The sequence below is a fragment of the Orcinus orca genome, chromosome 9 (assembly GCF_937001465.1).
Source record: "Orcinus orca chromosome 9, mOrcOrc1.1, whole genome shotgun sequence".
Classification (NCBI taxonomy): domain Eukaryota; kingdom Metazoa; phylum Chordata; class Mammalia; order Artiodactyla; family Delphinidae; genus Orcinus; species Orcinus orca.
This window is the reverse complement of record NC_064567.1, coordinates 48,753,819-48,773,167: the sequence shown is the minus strand read 5'-3', so window position 1 is coordinate 48,773,167 and position 19,349 is coordinate 48,753,819. Positions and strand designations below refer to the sequence as shown.

At 44.9% G+C, this 19,349-nt stretch overlaps 1 protein-coding gene and 1 long non-coding RNA gene across 3 annotated transcripts in view; both read right to left on the bottom strand.

Moving 5' to 3' along the window:
• Nucleotides 1-8,404, bottom strand: part of LOC125965389 (uncharacterized) — a 125,902-nt gene extending 117,498 nt beyond the window's left edge. The window contains exons 1-2 of the long non-coding RNA XR_007479204.1: nucleotides 7,970-8,404; nucleotides 6,165-6,206 (exon numbers count right to left, since the gene is read on the bottom strand). This is a non-coding gene — a long non-coding RNA (uncharacterized LOC125965389). The remainder of the gene's footprint in view (nucleotides 1-6,164; nucleotides 6,207-7,969) is intronic.
• Nucleotides 8,405-13,440: 5,036 nt separating this feature from the next.
• Nucleotides 13,441-16,091, bottom strand: HOXA1 (homeobox A1). 2 transcript variants are annotated; one of them, XM_004265659.3, is made up of 3 exons: nucleotides 15,726-16,091; nucleotides 15,428-15,522; nucleotides 14,819-14,949 (listed from the first exon to the last, which is right to left on the bottom strand). In XM_004265659.3, the coding sequence occupies exons 1-2, from the start codon at nucleotides 16,068-16,070 to the stop codon at nucleotides 15,463-15,465; spliced, it is 405 nt and encodes a 134-aa protein (XP_004265707.1). In that variant the 5' UTR covers nucleotides 16,071-16,091; the 3' UTR covers nucleotides 14,819-14,949; nucleotides 15,428-15,462. The 2 variants fall into 2 exon arrangements, with proteins under 2 accessions (XP_004265706.1, XP_004265707.1); XM_004265658.3 differs by having other exon boundaries at nucleotides 13,441-14,949; nucleotides 15,428-16,091.
• Between the last annotated feature and the right edge of the window lie 3,258 nt (nucleotides 16,092-19,349).

The following is a 19,349-nucleotide window of genomic DNA, read 5'->3' as shown; positions in this document are numbered from 1 at the left end:
TGAAAATGTAATTCCTCTGCAACAAAGTCAACTTTTTAAAGTGCACACATGCACAGACAGCCAGATCTTAACAAATCCTATAAAGTAGTGTTCACGCGCCATACAGTTCCCAACACTGTCCTGACGAAAGCACGAACATGAGTGGTCCTGCCATACTTCTCTCTAAAACTGAGACATTAAGGAAGTGTTAAATCAGTGGCCCCTACTTCCCCTTTCTGTGCTCTGTTTCTACCTAGATGACCCTTTGACCTCCCATCCTCTCCTGCCACTCTAAGGCCCAAGCACCAACTTCTCTCTAACTTCCACCCCCCTGTCAAAACAGAAAAGGCTCTAGTATCAGTTATTTACACTTTTTGACTGACTGATTGGTTACACTTTAGTGTCAATAAGCTCTAGTCAGTATATTCATTCAAGCAGCATTTACCTTTAAACCATTTTATACCTCATTGTATACTGAAAGGTCGATTCTCCATTAAAGAATTTTGAATTTCAATTTAACTTTAGTAAGCAAGTAAGAAAATACTTCGGAAACATGGAAGAACTTGAGATCACACTTTGTGTACCCAGCCTTGGGGAGTCATGAACCACATTAGAATAGCTGAGAGGCTATAGAAAGAACCCAAAGAATTTTTCCCTCACCCACTCACTCATTCACCCATTCATGCATTCAGCAAACATTTATCAAGTGTCTACCATGTGCTAGGGATTGTACAAGGCAGAGAGAATGATTAATAAGATATGGTCTCTATCTTGGAGTACTTTACAAAGAAGAGTAACAGCCTGGTTAAAAGAATTTAAAGTCCAAAAGTAAGAAGTGCTCTAACAAATGAAATGCTGAAGGAGGACGATTCGCTTTCCCTGGGACAGGTTTCACAGCAGACAGACCTATGAGCTCAGCTGGAAGGAGTCCGGCAGGCCAAAAGGCAGAGAAAGGGGCAAAATGGGTTCCCTAAATCTTTTGGCCAAATGTATTGGGGAGATGGGAAGGAAATGGTTACCTTTTTTGTGCAAAGAGCATTTAAGGCAGGAGGAGCTAACACCAAACCCAGTGTCTTCTGCAGCCACAAACAAAGATAACTTGGGCTGTGGCAGCAGCTGGGGCCCTTCATTTCATCTGTAGTCACATGACCAGGCCAGTTGATGATAAGCCAAGATGCCCGGAGCCACTCAAAGGGAAGGACAGGTGCAAGCGCTGTCACAGAGCTCCATGCTCAAGCCACACTTGTAAAGATGTGATTTCTCTATCAGGACACACCATCGGAACATAAATTTTATCCATATCCTTTAAAATAGTTACTATTTGGTTTTGCTCTGTTTTCAGCCGTAGAATTTCCAAGTCTTTGTTAGTGTCAAATTTAGGTTAACAAAGAGAAAAGGCTGGTAATCAAGTAATGTCCTTGCCTCAAAATAGCTCCCTTCTGATTAGGAAAGTCTTACCTAACTGTAGCAGCTAAAAGCTTATTTCTGGGAGCTTGCTGAAGACATGGAATTCATCTCCCAATTCTAACAAGGCCAGGTATGTACCCACAATACCCAGAGCCACCCATGCCCCCTTTGCTCAATTTCTTGGCCTTAGCAAATTTCTTAGACCTTTAACCCCCCTTGTCCCAAAATTTGCAGGTGAATAGGTTGTGTCATGAAACATATTTGATGTTATCTTAGTCTATATCTAGTATTTTGTATCATAAATATTTTTCTGGGATTCTAAAACACAGCTCTCAAACCCCTATTTTATTCCAACCTCTGATAACGTAAGAATGAATATTCATTCTTTCAACAAACATTTATCCAACAATGAAGTAAATGATTAGTTATTCCCCAAATACCCATTCTCTAGTATCCTTTGCATTTACTAATATCCTTTGCAGCTAGGTGTGGCCATGTGACTAAGTTCATCACAATAAAATGTGAGTGGAAATTGTGTGCCACTTACAAGTCACTTCCTTCGTAGGAAATTGCTTGCCTTCCACTTTCCCTCTATCACTCTTCCTAAAAACTGAAATGGGAATGTGGAGGTGACACAGCTTCAACCGTACAGACAAGACATAAGGAATGTTGGAAGAGCACAATGGAAGATACCCACCTTATAAATGACCTCACGGAGCTAAGGCAGCCCAGCAGTCTGGGCTCTTATATTTCTCTGAAATTTTACATGCAAGAGAATTAAAGTCAGCCATATTTAAGCCACTGTATTTTTAGATTTCTTTGTAACAGTAGCTTAGCTAGACCCCAATTAATATAAACAATCATTCAATGTCCATTGAGCATTTACTATGTGACAGGAACTGTATGCTGAGGAAACATAAAGTAGTGAATGGACAGAAAAGCCCTCTGGGCATAGGTTGCTTATGGTCTAGAAGAAGAGACAAAATATATATATAAAACTACACCTGCAAACTCTGATAGTATGTAAAGGAAACAGAGGGTGCTCAGGTAAGGCCTCTCTGAAGAAGCATCGTTTAGCTAAAGCCTCAAGGTCTTAGAAGAAAATGGGGAGGGGGGAGTGATTCCAGGTTGCAAGTCCCTCAGACAAGAAAGAGCTTGGCTCTTTGGACGGAACTCAAGAAGCCAGGTGAACAATGTGAGTAGTGTAGCATTAGAAGGAAAGGCTCTTCTAAAGGGAGATATAAACACATATATGTATCATTGCATAGTTACACTAAACCATGGGTGAATTATCTTGCTTTTAGAGTTGTTCCTAACTTTATTTTCTTTTTTTAAGCCAGAAGTTTTTTTAAAAAAACTTCCTCTAGTCACTCACATATTCCAGATCTGGATCACCTTGAAACCATTAAGAACTCTATCTAACTTGGTAGCATCCCTAGATTCCATCTACAGAATTTTCCCAAAACTAAATCCCCTTTTTCCTAAGCATACAATTTCCCCAGGGTCATTTCCAACTGTCTCACCCTCCATTTTCATCCTTTCTGACTCACAAACACCTGAAAAGCCCCAAGTTTCTACAATTCTGACACTCTTCTCTTTCCATTCCCTTGGCTTTCGCAGTCAAACGGGGGCATGAAGATTACGTTAACATTTCCCCACCATCATGTCTTCTCCAGCAAAGGTCATCTTAAAACCTTAGCATTTGACCCAAATCACATGTTGATCACAGCCCCAACCAGAACTAAAGGCTTACTCTCAAGTTATACGTTTTGGGGAGAAAGGAATGTCACCTGTAATTACTCTATACAACTTTTATAATAAAATCCTAGAAGTTTAAATGTTTAACTAAATTCTAATAAAAATATTAATTAAAAAATGTTCTCTAACATAAATCAGGTTATATACTTCATTACGATTTGTAAACTCCTTGAAAGGGGATGGTATCTTCTCTCTGTAAAATTTTGCATCACCTCTGAATAAATATTTTAATTAATGAAGGAGCAGAGTCATGAGACAGGATTCAAATAGAAGACAGCAAGAGAGAAACCAGATGACGAGAGAGCAGAAGTTCCTAGTGGGGGAAGGGATGGAATTAGTGGAGGTCAGGAAGAGGTGAAGTTAGAAGGAATTCCTAGAGCCAGGAGAGCAAAACTAGAGGTATTCTCAAGGGCACCCGCAAGTGATAGGTATGGAACCACTCACCTCCCACAATTACTGATGTTCAATTAGGGACTGGATGGGATGCCTTCATGTCATTCTCAAATAGGAAAGAAAAAGCTAGGAGATGAGAAAGATGAAAAGTAAGAAAAAGAAAAATGGGATGAGTCAAGCAAGTTAGGGTAGAGAGTGTATATACAATGTTATTAAGAATGAATGCTCAGGAGCCAGACGGCTAAGTTTAAAAGTGAGCATCGCCATTTTCCAGCTGGGTGACCTCTCTTCTCAGTTTCACCTTCTTTAAAATAAGGATTTTAATAGTACCTACACCTCATAGTGTTGTGGAGAGGATTTTAAGGTGGCAACCCATGGAAAGTGCTTAGCAGAGTGCCTAGTATAATGTGAGCTATCAGGAAGTGTCAGCTACCCTCGTACACATAGGCTCAGACTCAGAAGAATAACTACTCGAGATGATAAGATAGGAAAGCTGTAAAATAAAATAGGAAATAAGTTCTGTTCTACAACTCAGTTAGATAAATTTGTGTTTTCTTGGTGGACAAAGAAAAGGGCCATCTTTGGCTCTTGTAACATACTTGTTTAGGTTTAACAAAGTGAAAAGGGTGCGTATTAAAAGAGCCCAAAGCTGGGGAAGGAGAGAAAACGGAATTTGAAGAAGCTGCCATTTGGCCATCTTACATAGATGCTTTCTAAGCCATCTGGTCCAACTTCCCTCCCACAATTCCAGGCCATAGCCCACAAGCCCTAAAAAAAATTCAGAGCACCACTATTTGCTTTATAATATGGTACATTATCTGGATTCTTAGTTGTAAGCAACAGAAACTAACTGTTGGTTATTTCATTGGAAAAGGATTAAACAAATGGATAGCTCAGAAAATTGCTAGGAAGACTGGAAATCAAGCTTGAAAAATGTTAAGCCCAGCAGCCAGAGCCAATATGTCACCACACAGCCAGTCTGGTAAGGAGACAACTACCCTTACCCCAAACCCTGATGTTGCCAAACCACTAGAGCTAACTGCTGCTGGATGTTTATCTACAGCACCTTCACATGGCTGTGCTGGAAACAGATGAGGCTACCGAGAAAGCAAGGGTATGGCCTTTTCTGGCTCACAGTGAGAAATTCTCTAAACATAAAAGGTTCTGATGTTGGCCAATCCCACTAAAAGAAATAGGGGAGAGGGAGGAAAGAAAAGAAAGAAAAATATCTTATGTAATAAGTAATGATACTTCCACTGTTTTAACTAATCATCAAATAAAAACTATACCACATAAACACAGATAATATTTATGATATAACATAAGTGAAAAAATGTGGAATTCAAAATTGTGGTATACAATAATTGCCTTTAAGTAAAAGTATGCACAGGGTCAAAGACTGGACTCTAGAAAAAAGCTATATTTTGGGGAATGTGATGGTAATTGGTATTTTTTTAATTAATAATTTTATCTGGATGATATTATAGAACCATGCTATTTCTTTACTAGGCTATGAGTATTGCAAGCAAATAATTGTTATTCTGAGAGCTTCAATTCTGTCAGCAATAAAACCCCAAATAGAAAAATTAACTTTTTTGTATGCATGTTCATAATTATATATTTTTAATATATTTTTCAACAGAACTAAGATCATTCATAGTGTACATATAGGTTTATAACAACTTAACACTAGGCTTCTAAAATATAAACATTTTAAATCTGAAATTAAATTTAAGGTTAGTCTTAATTACTACATTTTACTTTCATATTCTTAAGATATGAGGCTTCAGTATGTGAGAATTAAATACATGGGCTGCCAATTTCAACTTTACTGATCACTCACTATGTAATGGAGAGCAACCTAGAGAACTTCTCTAAACTTCAGTTTCTCCATCTGTAAATGGGACTAGTAAATACCCATAAGGCTGTTATGAAGACTAACTGAGATATGATACACATAAAACTCTTAGCTCAGCATCTGGTACCAAGAAAGTTAATAATAAATATTAACATACAAAGAATAAGTTGTCACAACTTGCTAAAGTCTGGATCTCTCTCATAGAAGGAGTGTATTGGATGTAAGATAATGAATTGCAAGTGAAGTCCTTGTGGTTCATAGGAACCAGAATGCCCTCAACTTCCATGGTGTCTGAATCAGGGAACAACCAGGGAATTAACACGCCATCTGAGCAGCTTGGGCAGGGCAATTAAGAAGCCTGGCTTTTTTCTTGATTTTGTCTCTGTTTCATCTGTCAAATCACATTAAAAAAAATTCTGAAATGGAAGAAATAAAATGGATCAGCCAGTTCCTTTTTACCCTGCTTAATATCCTGTGGCATAGGATGGATGTGAGCAGTCACCTTTTCTGTAAGATTCTTGGAGGTAAGTAGGAAGGAAGAAACCCTCTGGGCATATATCTAGTTATTCAAACCTGCTTATTCTTAATAACTTTTAGATCTTCAGTATTTAATTATTACTGAAATTAATTACTGTTAATTACTATACTTAATATAGTAATTAATCATTAATGTTATTAATATATCTAGCTTGAGATTAACTTTTGCCTGCCAGTTCTAATATCCACTTAAGTACCTATTAAAGATATAAGAAAATATTTTTTTTCTTACCACTATTGCTGCTAGTACCTTTCTGGACCTTAGGTTCTTCACCTGTAAAGTAGAGAAACCAAATTAGATGACTTCTAATGTCTCTTCTTGTCTTAGATTCTGTGATTCAAAACTAAATAATATCAGTAATATTGTAATGTTTGTAATTATGCCAAGTCCTTGTTCACTTACGAAAATTAGAAAAGGGAAGAAGCAAATGTATGTGTTTCTACATACAATTCAATCTGACTTTGTGCAGACTGAGTTCTGAGAATAACTGACTTCTGAAGACTGGCTCTCTTTAGGCCTCATGATACATTCCTCGAAGTTCTGGTTGTTCTTGTTATTCTCAGTCAAGAAGTGTAAAGTGGTAAACTATGAGGACTGGCCCCTTTGGGTGAGGATGAATTATTCTTTTTCTTTATTCTTTAAATGCAAATTGTGACTGATTTTCAGTATATCAAATAATCAAATGAAAGCTGGGGGGTGGGACTTCATGCATTCAAATGTTTCCAACCATATGGATGTTAGCTTTCATAGAGACAACACATTTATATTTTACATTGAATACTTCCAATTTTCTGCACATGTTAGGCATGCCACAGACATCATTTGTGAATATAAACAGTATCTTTTTTCTCCCTGAAAATTATTTCCTTAACCAATTAGTATCAGACATGAAAAAAAGTCTTTATTAAGTTAATCCTCTCATTGACTTTACTGTTAATTTTGACCTCTCTCTTTAGCTTTGTTTTCATTCAAATACTTGCCATTTGCTAATTTTCCCGAGAAGGTACAGCCATAGTTTGCACATACATCTGATATTAAACAGTCAGCTTCCCCAGCTCTCTAATTCTTTACCAGCGTGATAGTACCTGTATCAAACACCAATAGCCTGATAACTCTTTGTAGAGGACTTATGTGGTTGGCACCGTGGAGAAACACTACAACAAAATGCATAAGAATTTGGACTCTGGATTCAGTGGACAAGTTACTTAACACCTTACGCCTCTCCGTTTCCTTATCTGAAAATCAAAAGAATAAAAACACTTCCTTCTTGGTGCGGATTAAATGAGTTAATGTAAGTAAAGTATTTGACATAGGGCTTGGCTCAGAGTAATCCTGAATAAACACCAGACTTTCAAGATTCTGAAAAATCACATAAATTTTAGAGGGTAACTTAAAAGTCAACAAGAACATTTGCCTTATTTTATAATTTAAGAATCTCAAAGTATAGAAAGGTTAAGTATCCTACCTACCTAAGCTTCTCCTGTGAAAGAGAAAAGACTAAACACAGGTGTCCTGAATTCCAGTCCAGAGCACTTTCCTCAGGGACTGTCTCCTCATTATTAAACGTCAAGAGCCCTGCCCTCAAGAAACTTAAGATCTCTTAGGGGGAGTCAAAACTCACACACAACTCCCGTTACTTGTTCTATAACAAAGCTTCCGGCGCAAAAGGTGGAGCTCTGAGTGGCTCAGCTGATAGAGTGGAAAGTAGTACAGGAAACTTTCTAGAAAGAAGTGCGACTTGAGGCAAGGCAGGGTTTGACTCTACAACTGAATAAGGAGAGGACATTTGAGAAGCAAGGCTGTTTCCCTGAGCAGAGAAGTACTTGTTTCTCTAGGAACATTCACTGTTTAGAAACTCACCACACCTGCATCCCTCACCTCTACCCTCAAAGCAACTTAGTCGAACTAGAAGGGGAATGAACATATTACTCAATTAAACGTATGTTGAAAATATCTGAGAGGAGGGGGCAGACAGGGAGTAAAGTCTCCCTCCGCTTTCAAATCAGAAAAGTGAACTAGGGGGCTAGGTTTCCGACCTGGGTTTCTTCTCCTGGAGGTGAATGTTCTGTCCAGGACCCCGTGGGGCGGGGCGTGGTTCGCGAGCTGGACGGAAGGCCTAGGCCCTCACCGGGAGGAGTCAGGCGGCCGCCTGCGGCATTTTAGGCCGAATCTCTCAGGCCCTGCGACTCCATCCCCGGAGCAGCCAGACGAAAGAGGTGCCGGCTGGGAAAGAAGGAGGAGACGGGAGGCGAGGTGGTCCCTTGAGGCCCGGCGGGGCTCTCAGACGCCGCGGGAGACGCGCCCTGACTCCGGCGGCGTTCACGGTCAAACCCGCGGGCGCTGCTCGGCTGCCCGGCTGCTGCCTCCTGTTCCGCGTGGGTCCCGCGAGGACGTGAAAGGAAGCGCGGCGTTCGCTCCGGAAGGCGGGGAAGCCGAGGGGGCAAGTCGTTATAGCCGCGACGTCTGGGCTGCCCTCCACCCCCGCGGGCCCGCGGAGACCGGACGGCACCCCCCGAACCCCGTCCCTCAAAGCAGTAGCACCGGCCGGGTCTCCGCCCCCGCCGTGCTCTCGCCGAGGCTGGGGCAGCTGCCCCCTGCGCGCCCTGAAGCAAGGAGCCCATTTGCTCCTCAGAATGGAAAATTCCCGTCCAAGAACATTACTGATATTGGGGGGAGGGGTGTCCCCTACCATCTCAAATCATTGCTTTCTGCCTTCATATGAGTCTATGGCGATTTTTCTGTTAAAAGGTAGCAGGTCGTAATTTGTGAAGTGTCCAGCGCGGCTCAAAAGTCGCCCGATTAAAAAAAAAAAAAAGTCATTCAATAATTTTTCCTTTATTTTCTGTTGCAAGCAGTTGCTTGGTGCTTTTTCTTTCTTTCTTTCTTTCTTTTTAAACTAACCAAGTAACCACCCAAACCTAAAAGGAAAACGTAAAACAATCTGATTTCTATAGATTAGCCCTGTGACTAGACGTTTTACAAACACATTTTTAACAGGAAAAATGTAATGGGATGTTTAAAAAAGGGAGACATATTTTAGATGTGTCTGGAGATGTTGAGAAAGAAACATTGGGCTTTTCACTTATTTACAATAAGCTCAAAATGCAGTCTTTCCAGACTGTTTTGCATGATGTAATTGGGGTTTGGGATTGGGGGTGGTGGGGTCATAGGCTAGTGTCTACGGAGCAGCGTTGATTATTACTTGGTTTTCAGTTCTGCGGCCCGAAGGTCAGCTATATTTGATGATTGGTGTTATTAAAAATAAGGCTCTAAAACGCTAGGGATTCCAGTTAAGCTCTTCAAACACTGACACCCGTAGATGTCCCTTTGGGCAGCAGGTTCTGCTGAGATCAGTAGAACCCCAGTGAGGAAGGAAAACGAGGCAGGTTGTGTTGTAAGGAAACTTTATGTTAATTGTTTGGGCTTGAGGTGCCTTGCTTGTGTGTGTGTGTGTGTGTGTGAGTTTTAGGTAAATGAGTAAGTGGTGGAGAAAAGAAATTTGGACCAGAACAATTCAGGAGGATATGCTGTGCCACAAAACAAACAGAAACAAACAAGCACCAAAAAAAAAAAAAAAAACAAACGATTCAGGGTTAAGACACCCCCTGGAATGTTCCTTGCATCTCTAAGCCCTTCCTGGCTGATACCACTTGACAGTTTAAGGGAGGTTGTTGAACTTGGGTACAAACACCTCCTCTTTCATTTGTTCTTCTCTAGTCTAGGTTTAGAAACAACAACAACAAATACACATATGTTGAACATTGCCTGCTCGCTCTATCTCTATTTTTATATTTTTAGAACATATGTCTTTAACAGCAAGTAGCCCAACATTCTGTTGTTCAAAGAAGATGGCAGAAACATTCCGTCTGCCATACTGGGAGATTGTCTCAAAGAGTCAGTAATCCTGATGGCCTCAAAATCAAAGACTCGACTGAGTGTGTGGCTAGTAAACCAGAAGTAGAAAAATTTAAACAATATCCAGCCTGAAACTAATCATATTGAGTAAATGGGAAGGAACAAAATAAAATCAGGAATTTAGAATTCAGTGCACTGGCCTCAGGTGCTAAGCCACTCTGGTTTTTATTTAGGAAATAAGAGCATTGATATTATGTGCTCTGTGTCAAATCAGTCCACCTCTGGGTGCCTTCTCTCTCTGACTCATAAAATTAGAGTTTGGGTAGATGGATTTCTATCCATTCTGGTCACCTAAACACAAGAAGTCCTAAGACAGAACTTCCGTGTGTTCTCAGAAATGCAGGAAAAAGTAGATTATCTTCAGCAGAGGGTCACCAAAGTTAGCCATCTAGTGAGTAGCTCATCTGATAGGGGCATGATGTTCTTGTGTGTGTTGAAAAAGCCATAGCATTTCCGAGAGAGGTATTTTACAGTCCCAACCAATATTAAGAAAGATGCTGTTCACGCACCGTTTTCAAAATTTTAAAACAGAAGTTTGCCTGTCATTCAAAATAGTAAATTAAAGACTCAGACTCCGAGAGCTTCTACTGCAAGGATGATTATTCTTCAGGAAGAAACACAAACAGCAGTGACCGTTTTTTTCACAGACGTGCTCAGCCATCAGAAAAGCTTAATAAGTCCCTATTTAGTATGCATTTATGCAGTGATTATATGAACTTTGACCTCTGAAGAGCTGTAGCAATTAGCTTCAGGGTCCAGCATCTTCTCCCACCATTCCCCACTGGCTTCCTTGGGTCTTCCTTTCATCTCAGCAGTTCGTATGCTCGGAGGGCATAAAATTTTAAAGTTGACTTTCCACCTGAGGTATTTGCTTCTGCACAAGGCACTTCCCCCTCCACTCCCCCCATCTGATGTCTAAACAGCCATCTCAGATGGATATTGGGGCTCTGATTGTCGATATTACTCAAACGCAAATGGATTTCAGTTCAATCTTGCCCTGTTCTTTCGCAAAGAAGATACACTCTAATGGCCCAAAGAGCTTCATTTCATAGTTCGTGGCATCTGAAATAAATCGGATCTCTTCTGTCAGGCTAATTGAATGTTTTTTAAATATTCCATGTAATTTATTTTAAGTCAAATGAAACCTAGTGGCTTGGCAGAAAGCTAGAGGAGACAGGAGAAGGGCAGCTGGAAAGTCCCTCTCCACCCACCCCCCCCCAAAAAAAAGTCAGGAAGGGAGAGGAAAGTGTTTTAAGTTTCTAGTAAACACTGTTTAGCAAAAGAATAATAGGCAAGTTAACCCTTTCCCAAAGAGGGATGGAACTATAATTGTTGCCTTTAGCAGAGAGCTCAGATAAACCACTGGGACTCATTCTAAAGTGACCCATCACTGCATTCATCTCTTCTTGAACTTTCAGTGAACCTGAGATTAAACAGGGGTGAGCAGCTAAGCAGTTTGTTGTTAGCAGGCTTTTCAACAACCCTTTCAGACTGAGTAAATATTGATCGGTTTGAATCTGATTGCCCCAGAGGAAAACACCAGGACATCTGAATAGCCTCCAAAAGTAAACTTTCAAAGGTGAAGCCGAGAGCAGACTTCAGAGTCACAGCACAATTTCAACTCAGCGTCAGTTGGGGACACCCTACATTTCTGGAGTACTTTGAATGAAGGTGAGAGAAGTGAGGAAAAAGCATTGGAAAACTGGAATTTTATCTTGTGATTATCCCAAGTCCCTAATTGAGACTCTTGTCCTTTTTAAATTTATCAATAAAATGTTATTTTCTGTTTTCCATCTTCTGTCATTTCAGTTACCATGGCTGTCATTTTTCAAGGAGCTAACTGTGCTCCTCAGAGACCAAAACAAAAAAAGAGAGACCTTGAAATAGGATGTGTTAAGCGCCTTTGATTTAATCGATTGGGACAACTAAAAAGATACAAATGTTTTCCTTGTTGAAAGGTGTATTAATGTTTCCTAAATGCATTGCTTGTTAATTGATTTATTCCACGACCTAGAGAAGGCTTGGGATGTTTAGCCATAATTCATCATTCTCCTCTCTCTCAGCTACGTTAAAACCAGCACCTAGAAGATTGGAATCTCCGGATTCCAGTGGGTTGGCCCTGCTTTTAGATATTGAAATCTCGGCAGTGGCATGCAAATGACACTTTAACACATTAAAGTATTTGGAAACCAGCCATCTGTTTCGCTGTGTGGCTTTACACTAATAAACAAAAGATACTGTATACGGCCAGGCGGGAAATGAAAGAAAGAGTTGGCTGACTTTGAAGTTCTCCTCCATCCACTTGAGTCTTTTAGAAGCAACCCCAGAACCCAGGAGCTGAGGGGAGGGCACTGGGTGCCCTTGATATGGCCGCGGCAACTGCGCCTGCAGAGTCCCGGCTCACTCTCTTTGACAGGGAACTACAGGAAATCTCAAGGATGCTCTAGGAGGCCTGCAAATTACAAGTTTTTGTAAGATTTCTCACTACCCACCCACCCTGAACCCGAGCCCATCCTTTGTAAAACACCCTTTGGAGCGGAAGTCATATGTCTGTATTTGTCTGTGATGCGGTAAAATTTCTGCTCTACTCTTGGGGTTAAATTAAAGCCTCCAAAAATGTGTGAAAGTAAAGGGAACGTGGTAACAGGTCTAGGAGGAGAGTCACTGAACTTTCTGATTTGCTGGCTTCTTCTGTTTGAGACCAGCAGACACATGCATTGGTCAGAAGCAACTTGAATATGGACAGACTTCAGGGCGGCTTCCACAAGTTCACCTGGAAGAACCTATTGAGCCCAGAGAAAATTAAAATGTTTTTCTGGGTTATGTGGCATGGAAATTGAGCGGTAGACCCGTGACAGCCATGGTGGCTGTGAAATCAAAGCTGAATCTGATGGGAATGAGATATGTAACCCAGAAGGAATTGGGAGTAGGGGTTTAAAAAGTGGAAGGAAGGAGTGGATCTTGACAGGAGAAATTGGAGGAGGGATGCAAAGGTTTACTCAGTACAGACCACACTCAATTTAAAGAGTGGAATATTTTGGCACGCTGTCCAACAATCCAGAAAGAAGGAAGAGGGGTGGGGTGGGGGCCCCGTCCTCAAACAGCTTTATACTGGAGCTAATTAAATGTGAATCTCTTAGCTCTTGGTTCATTGATGTGAGGAAAGACTGACTGAAGAGTTTCAGCTTTTGAAGGGGATTCTGTTTATATATATGTCAACGTTGAGTTGGAGGTGAAAAGGTTAGCACTTGACCCAGGAAGTATCCATGTTTGTTTCAAAAATAGATCTGCTTCATAAATTTCTTCACCATTCATTCTTTTCCATAATGAACTTTGATTATAATAAAGCAGCCGCTGCTATTTTAAAGAAAATCAACCTATTACATAGACATCGTTAGGTGCAATTACACTCATAGGGGAAGCTTCAGCTACATAATGAAAAGCCTTTCCTTTTTTTTTTCAAGAAAAGGCCCACCTCTTTGAAAATACACACCACACTTCTCTCCCCCATGTGAAATGAGCCAACTTTGTAGGAACCAGCAAATTGTAGCCAAGCCAAATACACAGATGCGTGAGCATATCTGAAACCTGAATATATTTATTACAGACATCTTAAGACCCGTAAATTCTGCTCTGGATCACATCACTCCGGGATCTCTGAGCTGTTCATGATTGTACAGGAAATGGGGACTATCACAAAGGATAACTGATAGAACTCAGTGTGGTACTTCAGGGACATCAAAACATTGTGCGACATGCAAAAGACTGTTCACGAATCACACAAAATATACATTCATTGTGCCATCCATCACATTAACAATTGGGCCGAAAATATATCATATCCAGCTAAGATAACTGTGGAAGGAAGAAGCTGGTTTGAATAATACATTTAGATGCTGAATAATCCAGCACAAATTTTAAATAGAGTGTGGCCAGAGAAACAAGAAAGGAGTGGGGATGGGGAGAGACTTAGCACAGGAAGCAAGGTTTCTGACCCTTGTATTCTGCAGGCCTTCTGAACTCACTGAAAGAACAAATTGAGGCTACCATCTGAGGCATCTGATTGATTTTAAATGAGAGCTTTTAATTCTTTAACCTATAATCATATATAAAGTTGTACCAGCTTTGAGAGTTTGCCCACTGTGTTTTAGTCACTTAATCAAAACATTTCTAGAAAATCTGTATAAAGATAAATCTTTCAGGACAAAGCATTTACAACCAGCAAACTCACACACATAAAATTGAATTAAATTAAGGGATGAATTAATTGTGTAAACACTCTCATAGTGTATCTGTTCTTCATGAGCTCCTGGACCCTCCTCTCTCTCTCTCTAGCCTACTTTAAGGGCAAAGTAGGGGAGAACTGTAAATATACAGATAGATAAAAGATGAGAGGCCTCGCTCTGACATGTTTCGGCTGGCAGAGGAAACTATTTTCCAAAGGGCATCTGAAAGGAACAGTAGGTTCTGTCGAAATCTCCTAAAAGTAGGGGTGTTAGGTGCCATTGGAAAATTGATGCTGGCCCTCAATCTGCGCTACGGAGCTAACACCCCCCTCCCCCCTCATCAAGTTTCTAATCCAGAATTCTCTGGAAACCCATTATCCTGGCCAGGAGTTCCCCAGATAGGATCAGAAAGGAAGAGAAAGATTGTAAATGGAGAGGAAGATAAGCTAAGAATGTGCTTTGGGTAAGAAGTCCCAGCCGGAGGAGTAGCCTGGGCTGCAGAGTGGGGCCGGGGCGGCCTCAGTGGGAGGTAGGTAGAGTGTCTGAGGTAGAAGACCCCGGGGAAGGAACGCAGGGTGAGGAGCTGGACTTCTCTGAGGATTCCTCGGCCTTCTCCTCGCTTCCCGTCGGAGTGGCTGGAGAGATGGGCAAGAGGCCCTCCTTCTCTCGTTTCTTCTGCTTCATTCGGCGGTTCTGGAACCAGATCTTCACCTGGGTCTCATTGAGCTGCAGGGATGCGGCAATCTCCACCCTGCGGGCACGCGTCAAGTACTTGTTGAAGTGAAACTCCTTCTCCAGCTCCGTGAGCTGTTTAGTAGTGAAGTTGGTACGCACTGCATTGGGTTGACCCACGTAGCCATACTCTCCGACTTTCCCTGGGGGCAAGGTGGGAAGCGATGAGAGGAAAACGTAAAAATTTTTATAATCGATATGAGATTCCATACACGCTTCAGAGCAACCTTCGGGTAAAGAAGAATCAAGAATTTCTGAACATAAACTGGGCTTGGGAGGGTGAGTGATGAGGTGTAAAGTGTTAATCTGAAATCAACCATTAGCATGGTCAGACCGTGATTAATGGAGCCTGGAGATATTAACAGGACGCCCCCCCCACACACACACCTACCCACTTCCCACTTCCTACTTCCCAAACCTCTAAAACCCAGCCCCTTTGGAAATACAGCAGTCCCAGATGCTCCTTTGCCCCAACGCACCTGGGTAAACCACCCCACACCCTACAACACAGGTGGGAAGCAAGAACTTTAAAAAAAAAACATGATTAATTTTCCTTGGAAACTAAGCATACCAGCTCCTTCCAAAATCATCAAGGAGCTTTCATGGAATGGCAAGACTGACCTGTTTTGGGAGGGTTTCTTTTGACTTTCATCCAGTCAAAGGTCTGTGCTGGAGAAGATGTCTCTGATGCAGGGGAGCGACAGGCTTCTTGGTGGCTGGCGTGGAGAGGGGACAAGGAGTTATTATACGTGGCCAGGGCCAGGCTCTGGTGCTCTTGTCCATATGAGTGGTGAATGTACTGAGGCGAGCCCACCGCGCCCCCGGCATAACCCTGGTGGTGGTGGTGATGCTGGACCATGGGAGATGAGAGATTTCCAGAGTAAACAGCGGGAGCGCACGAGGGGTACCCACCACTTACTTCTGCTTCCTGATTTAACGCGTAGGGGCTGTAAGGCGCGCCGAAGTTCTGCGCGCCGTAGCTTGGACCACAACTCGAGTGGGAGTAGGATACCCCCAGGTTCCCAGCAGTCTGGTAGGTGGCCGGCTGGGGGTGGTGATGGTGGTGGTGGTGGGGCGGGCTGATCTGCACCCCCCTGCCCACTAGGAAGCGGTCGTCGCCGCCACAGCTGTTGGCACTGACCGCGCACGACTGGAAAGTTGTAATTCCATGGTCGGAGGGGTAGGCTCGCGCTGAGCAGGTCCCCGAGTCGCCACCGCTGAGGATGGGGTATTCCAGGAAGGAGCTCATTCTTGCATTGTCCATCTGTCACTGAGTGACCGGGTCCTGCGAAGCCCTGGGTGACCGTGCCAACTTTCTCACTTCCTCCATGGGGCCGGAGAAGAAAAATGATATGAATGTACAGTGCGCAAGAGGGGGGGCGGGAGGGCGGAGGGCGCTAGGGGAGGGGCACGTGACTATATCAACCAATGGCGGAGCTTGCTGCGAAAGTTTGCTGGCTCCTGCGGTGATGGATCACCATTTCAGTGGCATTTAAATCCCCAGCGCTCCTCAGTCTAGGTGACGCGCAGTCGCCCCCCCAGGCAGCCCGGGCGGCAGCAGCAGCTGCGGCAGCTGCCGGGGCAGATTCGGAGCGCTGGGGCGAAGGGGAGCAGAGGCTGCTTTCTGCGCGCGCTGACTCCGATCTCCCCCCCCTCCGGGAAGTGGGGGCTGGAAGGCATCCCCCGTCACCGCCCCCTTCCCCACCGTGCACAGAAAGATGAATTGGCAAGAGGTGAGAAGCGAGGAGGGCTCCTCGATCTCTCGGGTCGGGAATCAGTGGGCGGGAGCTCGCTGGGCCGCCACTAGCACACTGGCCGAGCCCGGAACGCAAGGAATTGGAAGGGTTGCTCCCCGGGCGCTTTCCGTTCAGTGCCTTCTGCGGTGCCTCGAGGAGTGCCGAGAACGGTGGCGTAGGACGAGGCTGGGCCACCAGCTCTCTAAGCTCGGGATGGAGAGGGAAGTACGCAGAGAGCTGGCTGGGAGGAACCCGAGTGGGCGTGGAGGGGACGAGGGCAAAAAAGGAAACTTCCCTTCTCCAAGGAGGGTCTTGAAGCCTCCTTTCCTCCTCCCCCTCCCTCCCCCCCCCCCCCCGTCGGCTATTAGCGTGGCAACGTGGAGCTTTTGTATGTAATTTGACGCCCGGGAATGGGTGAGCCTTGGGAGCTAGGCTTGCTGGCCAAGACCAGGGGTGGCCCAACTCTTCGCCCTCCCTCTCTCCTCGCTCTCCGCCCCTTTCTCCTCCCCACTCAGCTTGCTCTGGGAGCCCTACGGGATCCGTAGCAACTCCGCCGGTGGATTTTGAGGGGTAGGAGGCGGGGGGAGAGAGATGACGCTAGCAGACGTGGCAAGCCTGGGGGCCGGGCCCTGCGCTGCAGGCCATCTGCCGGCTCCCTAGGACCCAGGAGCCTGCGTGATGCGACCGGGGCCTCAAAGGGCGAGACCACGGCTACCGCAAACTACGATGGACTCTCCCCCCCCCACTCCCCGCAACGTTTCTCGTTTTCTGAAGGGAGATGTTAGGAGTGGTAGAGCTTCCTTTATCCACCCCCCCATTCTACTGCACAGCTGAAGTGGGGGTGGGGGGTTGGCAGGTGGGAGGGGCGGGGGACAGATGGCTGATGGTGGACGGGACATTTCCTCCTTCCCCAACAACTGACTGCGTAGTTCCTTGTGTGAACCTTCAAGTCTTTCCCTAGAGAGACATGTGCAAATCTGAGCGTCATCCCAGGACAGGGGTCCTGTTCTCCATCACCCTCGTCCTACCCCGATGCCGACGGGGTCGTTAACTGCTGTTTACTATTAGGTTTCGTGTGAACCCTTAGCTTGTAGAGAGAAAAGGCCAAACAGAGGCCAAGAATTGATGCATTCTTGGGTAAAAGAAATCCAGACATCATCCAGAAGCTTTGCAGCCAATGCTGTGTAGCTCTATTCTGACCGTGTTCACCACATCGGAGTCCGACAGATCGGATTGTCTGAGGATTGTGCGTGGGTTGGGGGTCCTCACTCCTCTCTAGCTCCCCCTCCCCAGTTAAAAGAAGGAGGTTTTTCTTGAGGCAGGCGCGTTTCAGATGTGTTAGTTAGCCTTTCAGGTTTCTGGGTTCTGTTCTTCACGTATAGAAGTTCCCTCCTAACCTGTCTCCCCAAGAGGGAAAACTGGCAGACATTTGACTGTAGATTCCCTCAGTAGCAAAGGAACATTTTTCCTAAACATTTCCTTTTGAAAGGGTATTTTCCTGTGACCTGCGACCCATCCCCAATCATGGTTAAGAGGGAACCAGGAAAGGTCACTCCTGCCCCAGTTTCAGCACCTGGGGAACCTCATCCGGGAGAAGGGAAAAGGCAAGGAGGCCCTCCTGGAGGTGGCTTCCTTGGGAGCGCCAGGCCTCCAGCCAGTGGGGGGGGGGGAGAAGGGGCTCCTATGGGGGAGGAGGCAGGACCTTAGGGGGTCTGGCCTGGCACTGAGGACGATCTGCTCTCACAGCCGAAGCTCGTCGGTACGTTCTCCCCCTTGCCTCATTCCTGTCCCTTTGTTGGCCTCCTCGGCTCGGGTCTGCACGACCCCCTCGGCAGCAGGGCTCGCGCCACAAAGCCACCCCAGTCTGCAGCCGCTCTCCTTCCTCTGCTAGTTCTCCGCCTCTGGGCTCCTCTCCCTCCACCTCTCTTTCTCCCTCCGGGCCTTTTTCCCGGCCGTCGTGGGTGGAGTGTTTTTCTTGGGATCACAAGCTTGCGCTAGCACACAGGGCCGCTGCACACGGGCCGCGACCGACCCGCCTCCGCGCACTGCTCCGGGCTGGCCGGGCTCTCGAGGTCGAGCCGACTCCGCCCCGGCTGGTCGCCCAGAGCGCCGCTCTCCCGGTGCGGCTCACAAAGGCAGCCTCCTCTGGCCTCGATCCCGCACGCTTCCGTAGCCTGGTTCCTTCACCACCACGAAATCCTAGGGTTCATTTCGCCGAGTGGGAGACCCTAGGTCCTCGGGGCAAGTAGGCCAGAGACCCACGACGCGAGCTAAAGTCTCTTTAAACGCCCGAGGAGAGTGCGTGAAAGGCGAGCTCGGTCACTATTTAAATGATCCCTTGCAAGCGGCTTGTTGAGCTCAAAGCGCCTCTTTCAGGGCTCTTCTAGTAGTAGAAAGGGAAGGAGCGAGGAGGAGACAAAACGCCGCCGAGGCCCCGAGCTGTTCATGGCATCCGCGGCTCAGCCAAGCTGTTGTTTTAAAAGAGCAATAAAAATGAATTATGACTAAACGCCTTCTAACTTAATGCTTTCGGACGGGGATTCCTGGCAAATACGTAAGAGGATTTTTATTTGTGCATGTGTTCCTGCAATTGATCTCTTTGATGACATTCTCATTCATAGAAAGCGTTTGATTTATGAGCGTGGGATGAATCGCAAACAGCAGCGGCTAAACCCTGGCCTCGGCCGGGCCGCCTGCTCCGCTCCGCGCCTGGGGCAGGAGACTTGCCCGGGTCCCCACTCGCCTCCGCCGCTGCCGGGATTTAGGGGGCAAAAGGGTGGGGGAAGGTAGGCAGCAAACCCGGGGAG

What these genes read in the sequence shown, in the direction of transcription:
- HOXA1 (XM_004265658.3), bottom strand. Translation starts at nt 16,070, where the DNA reads ATGGACAATGCAAGAATGAGCTCCTTCCTGGAATACCCCATCCTCAGC. An exon ending in AAGAAACCCTCCCAAAACAG is followed by an intron (nt 14,950 to 15,427) that starts GTCAGTCTTGCC and finishes CCTTGCCCCCAG; the next exon opens with GGAAAGTCGGAGAGTATGGC.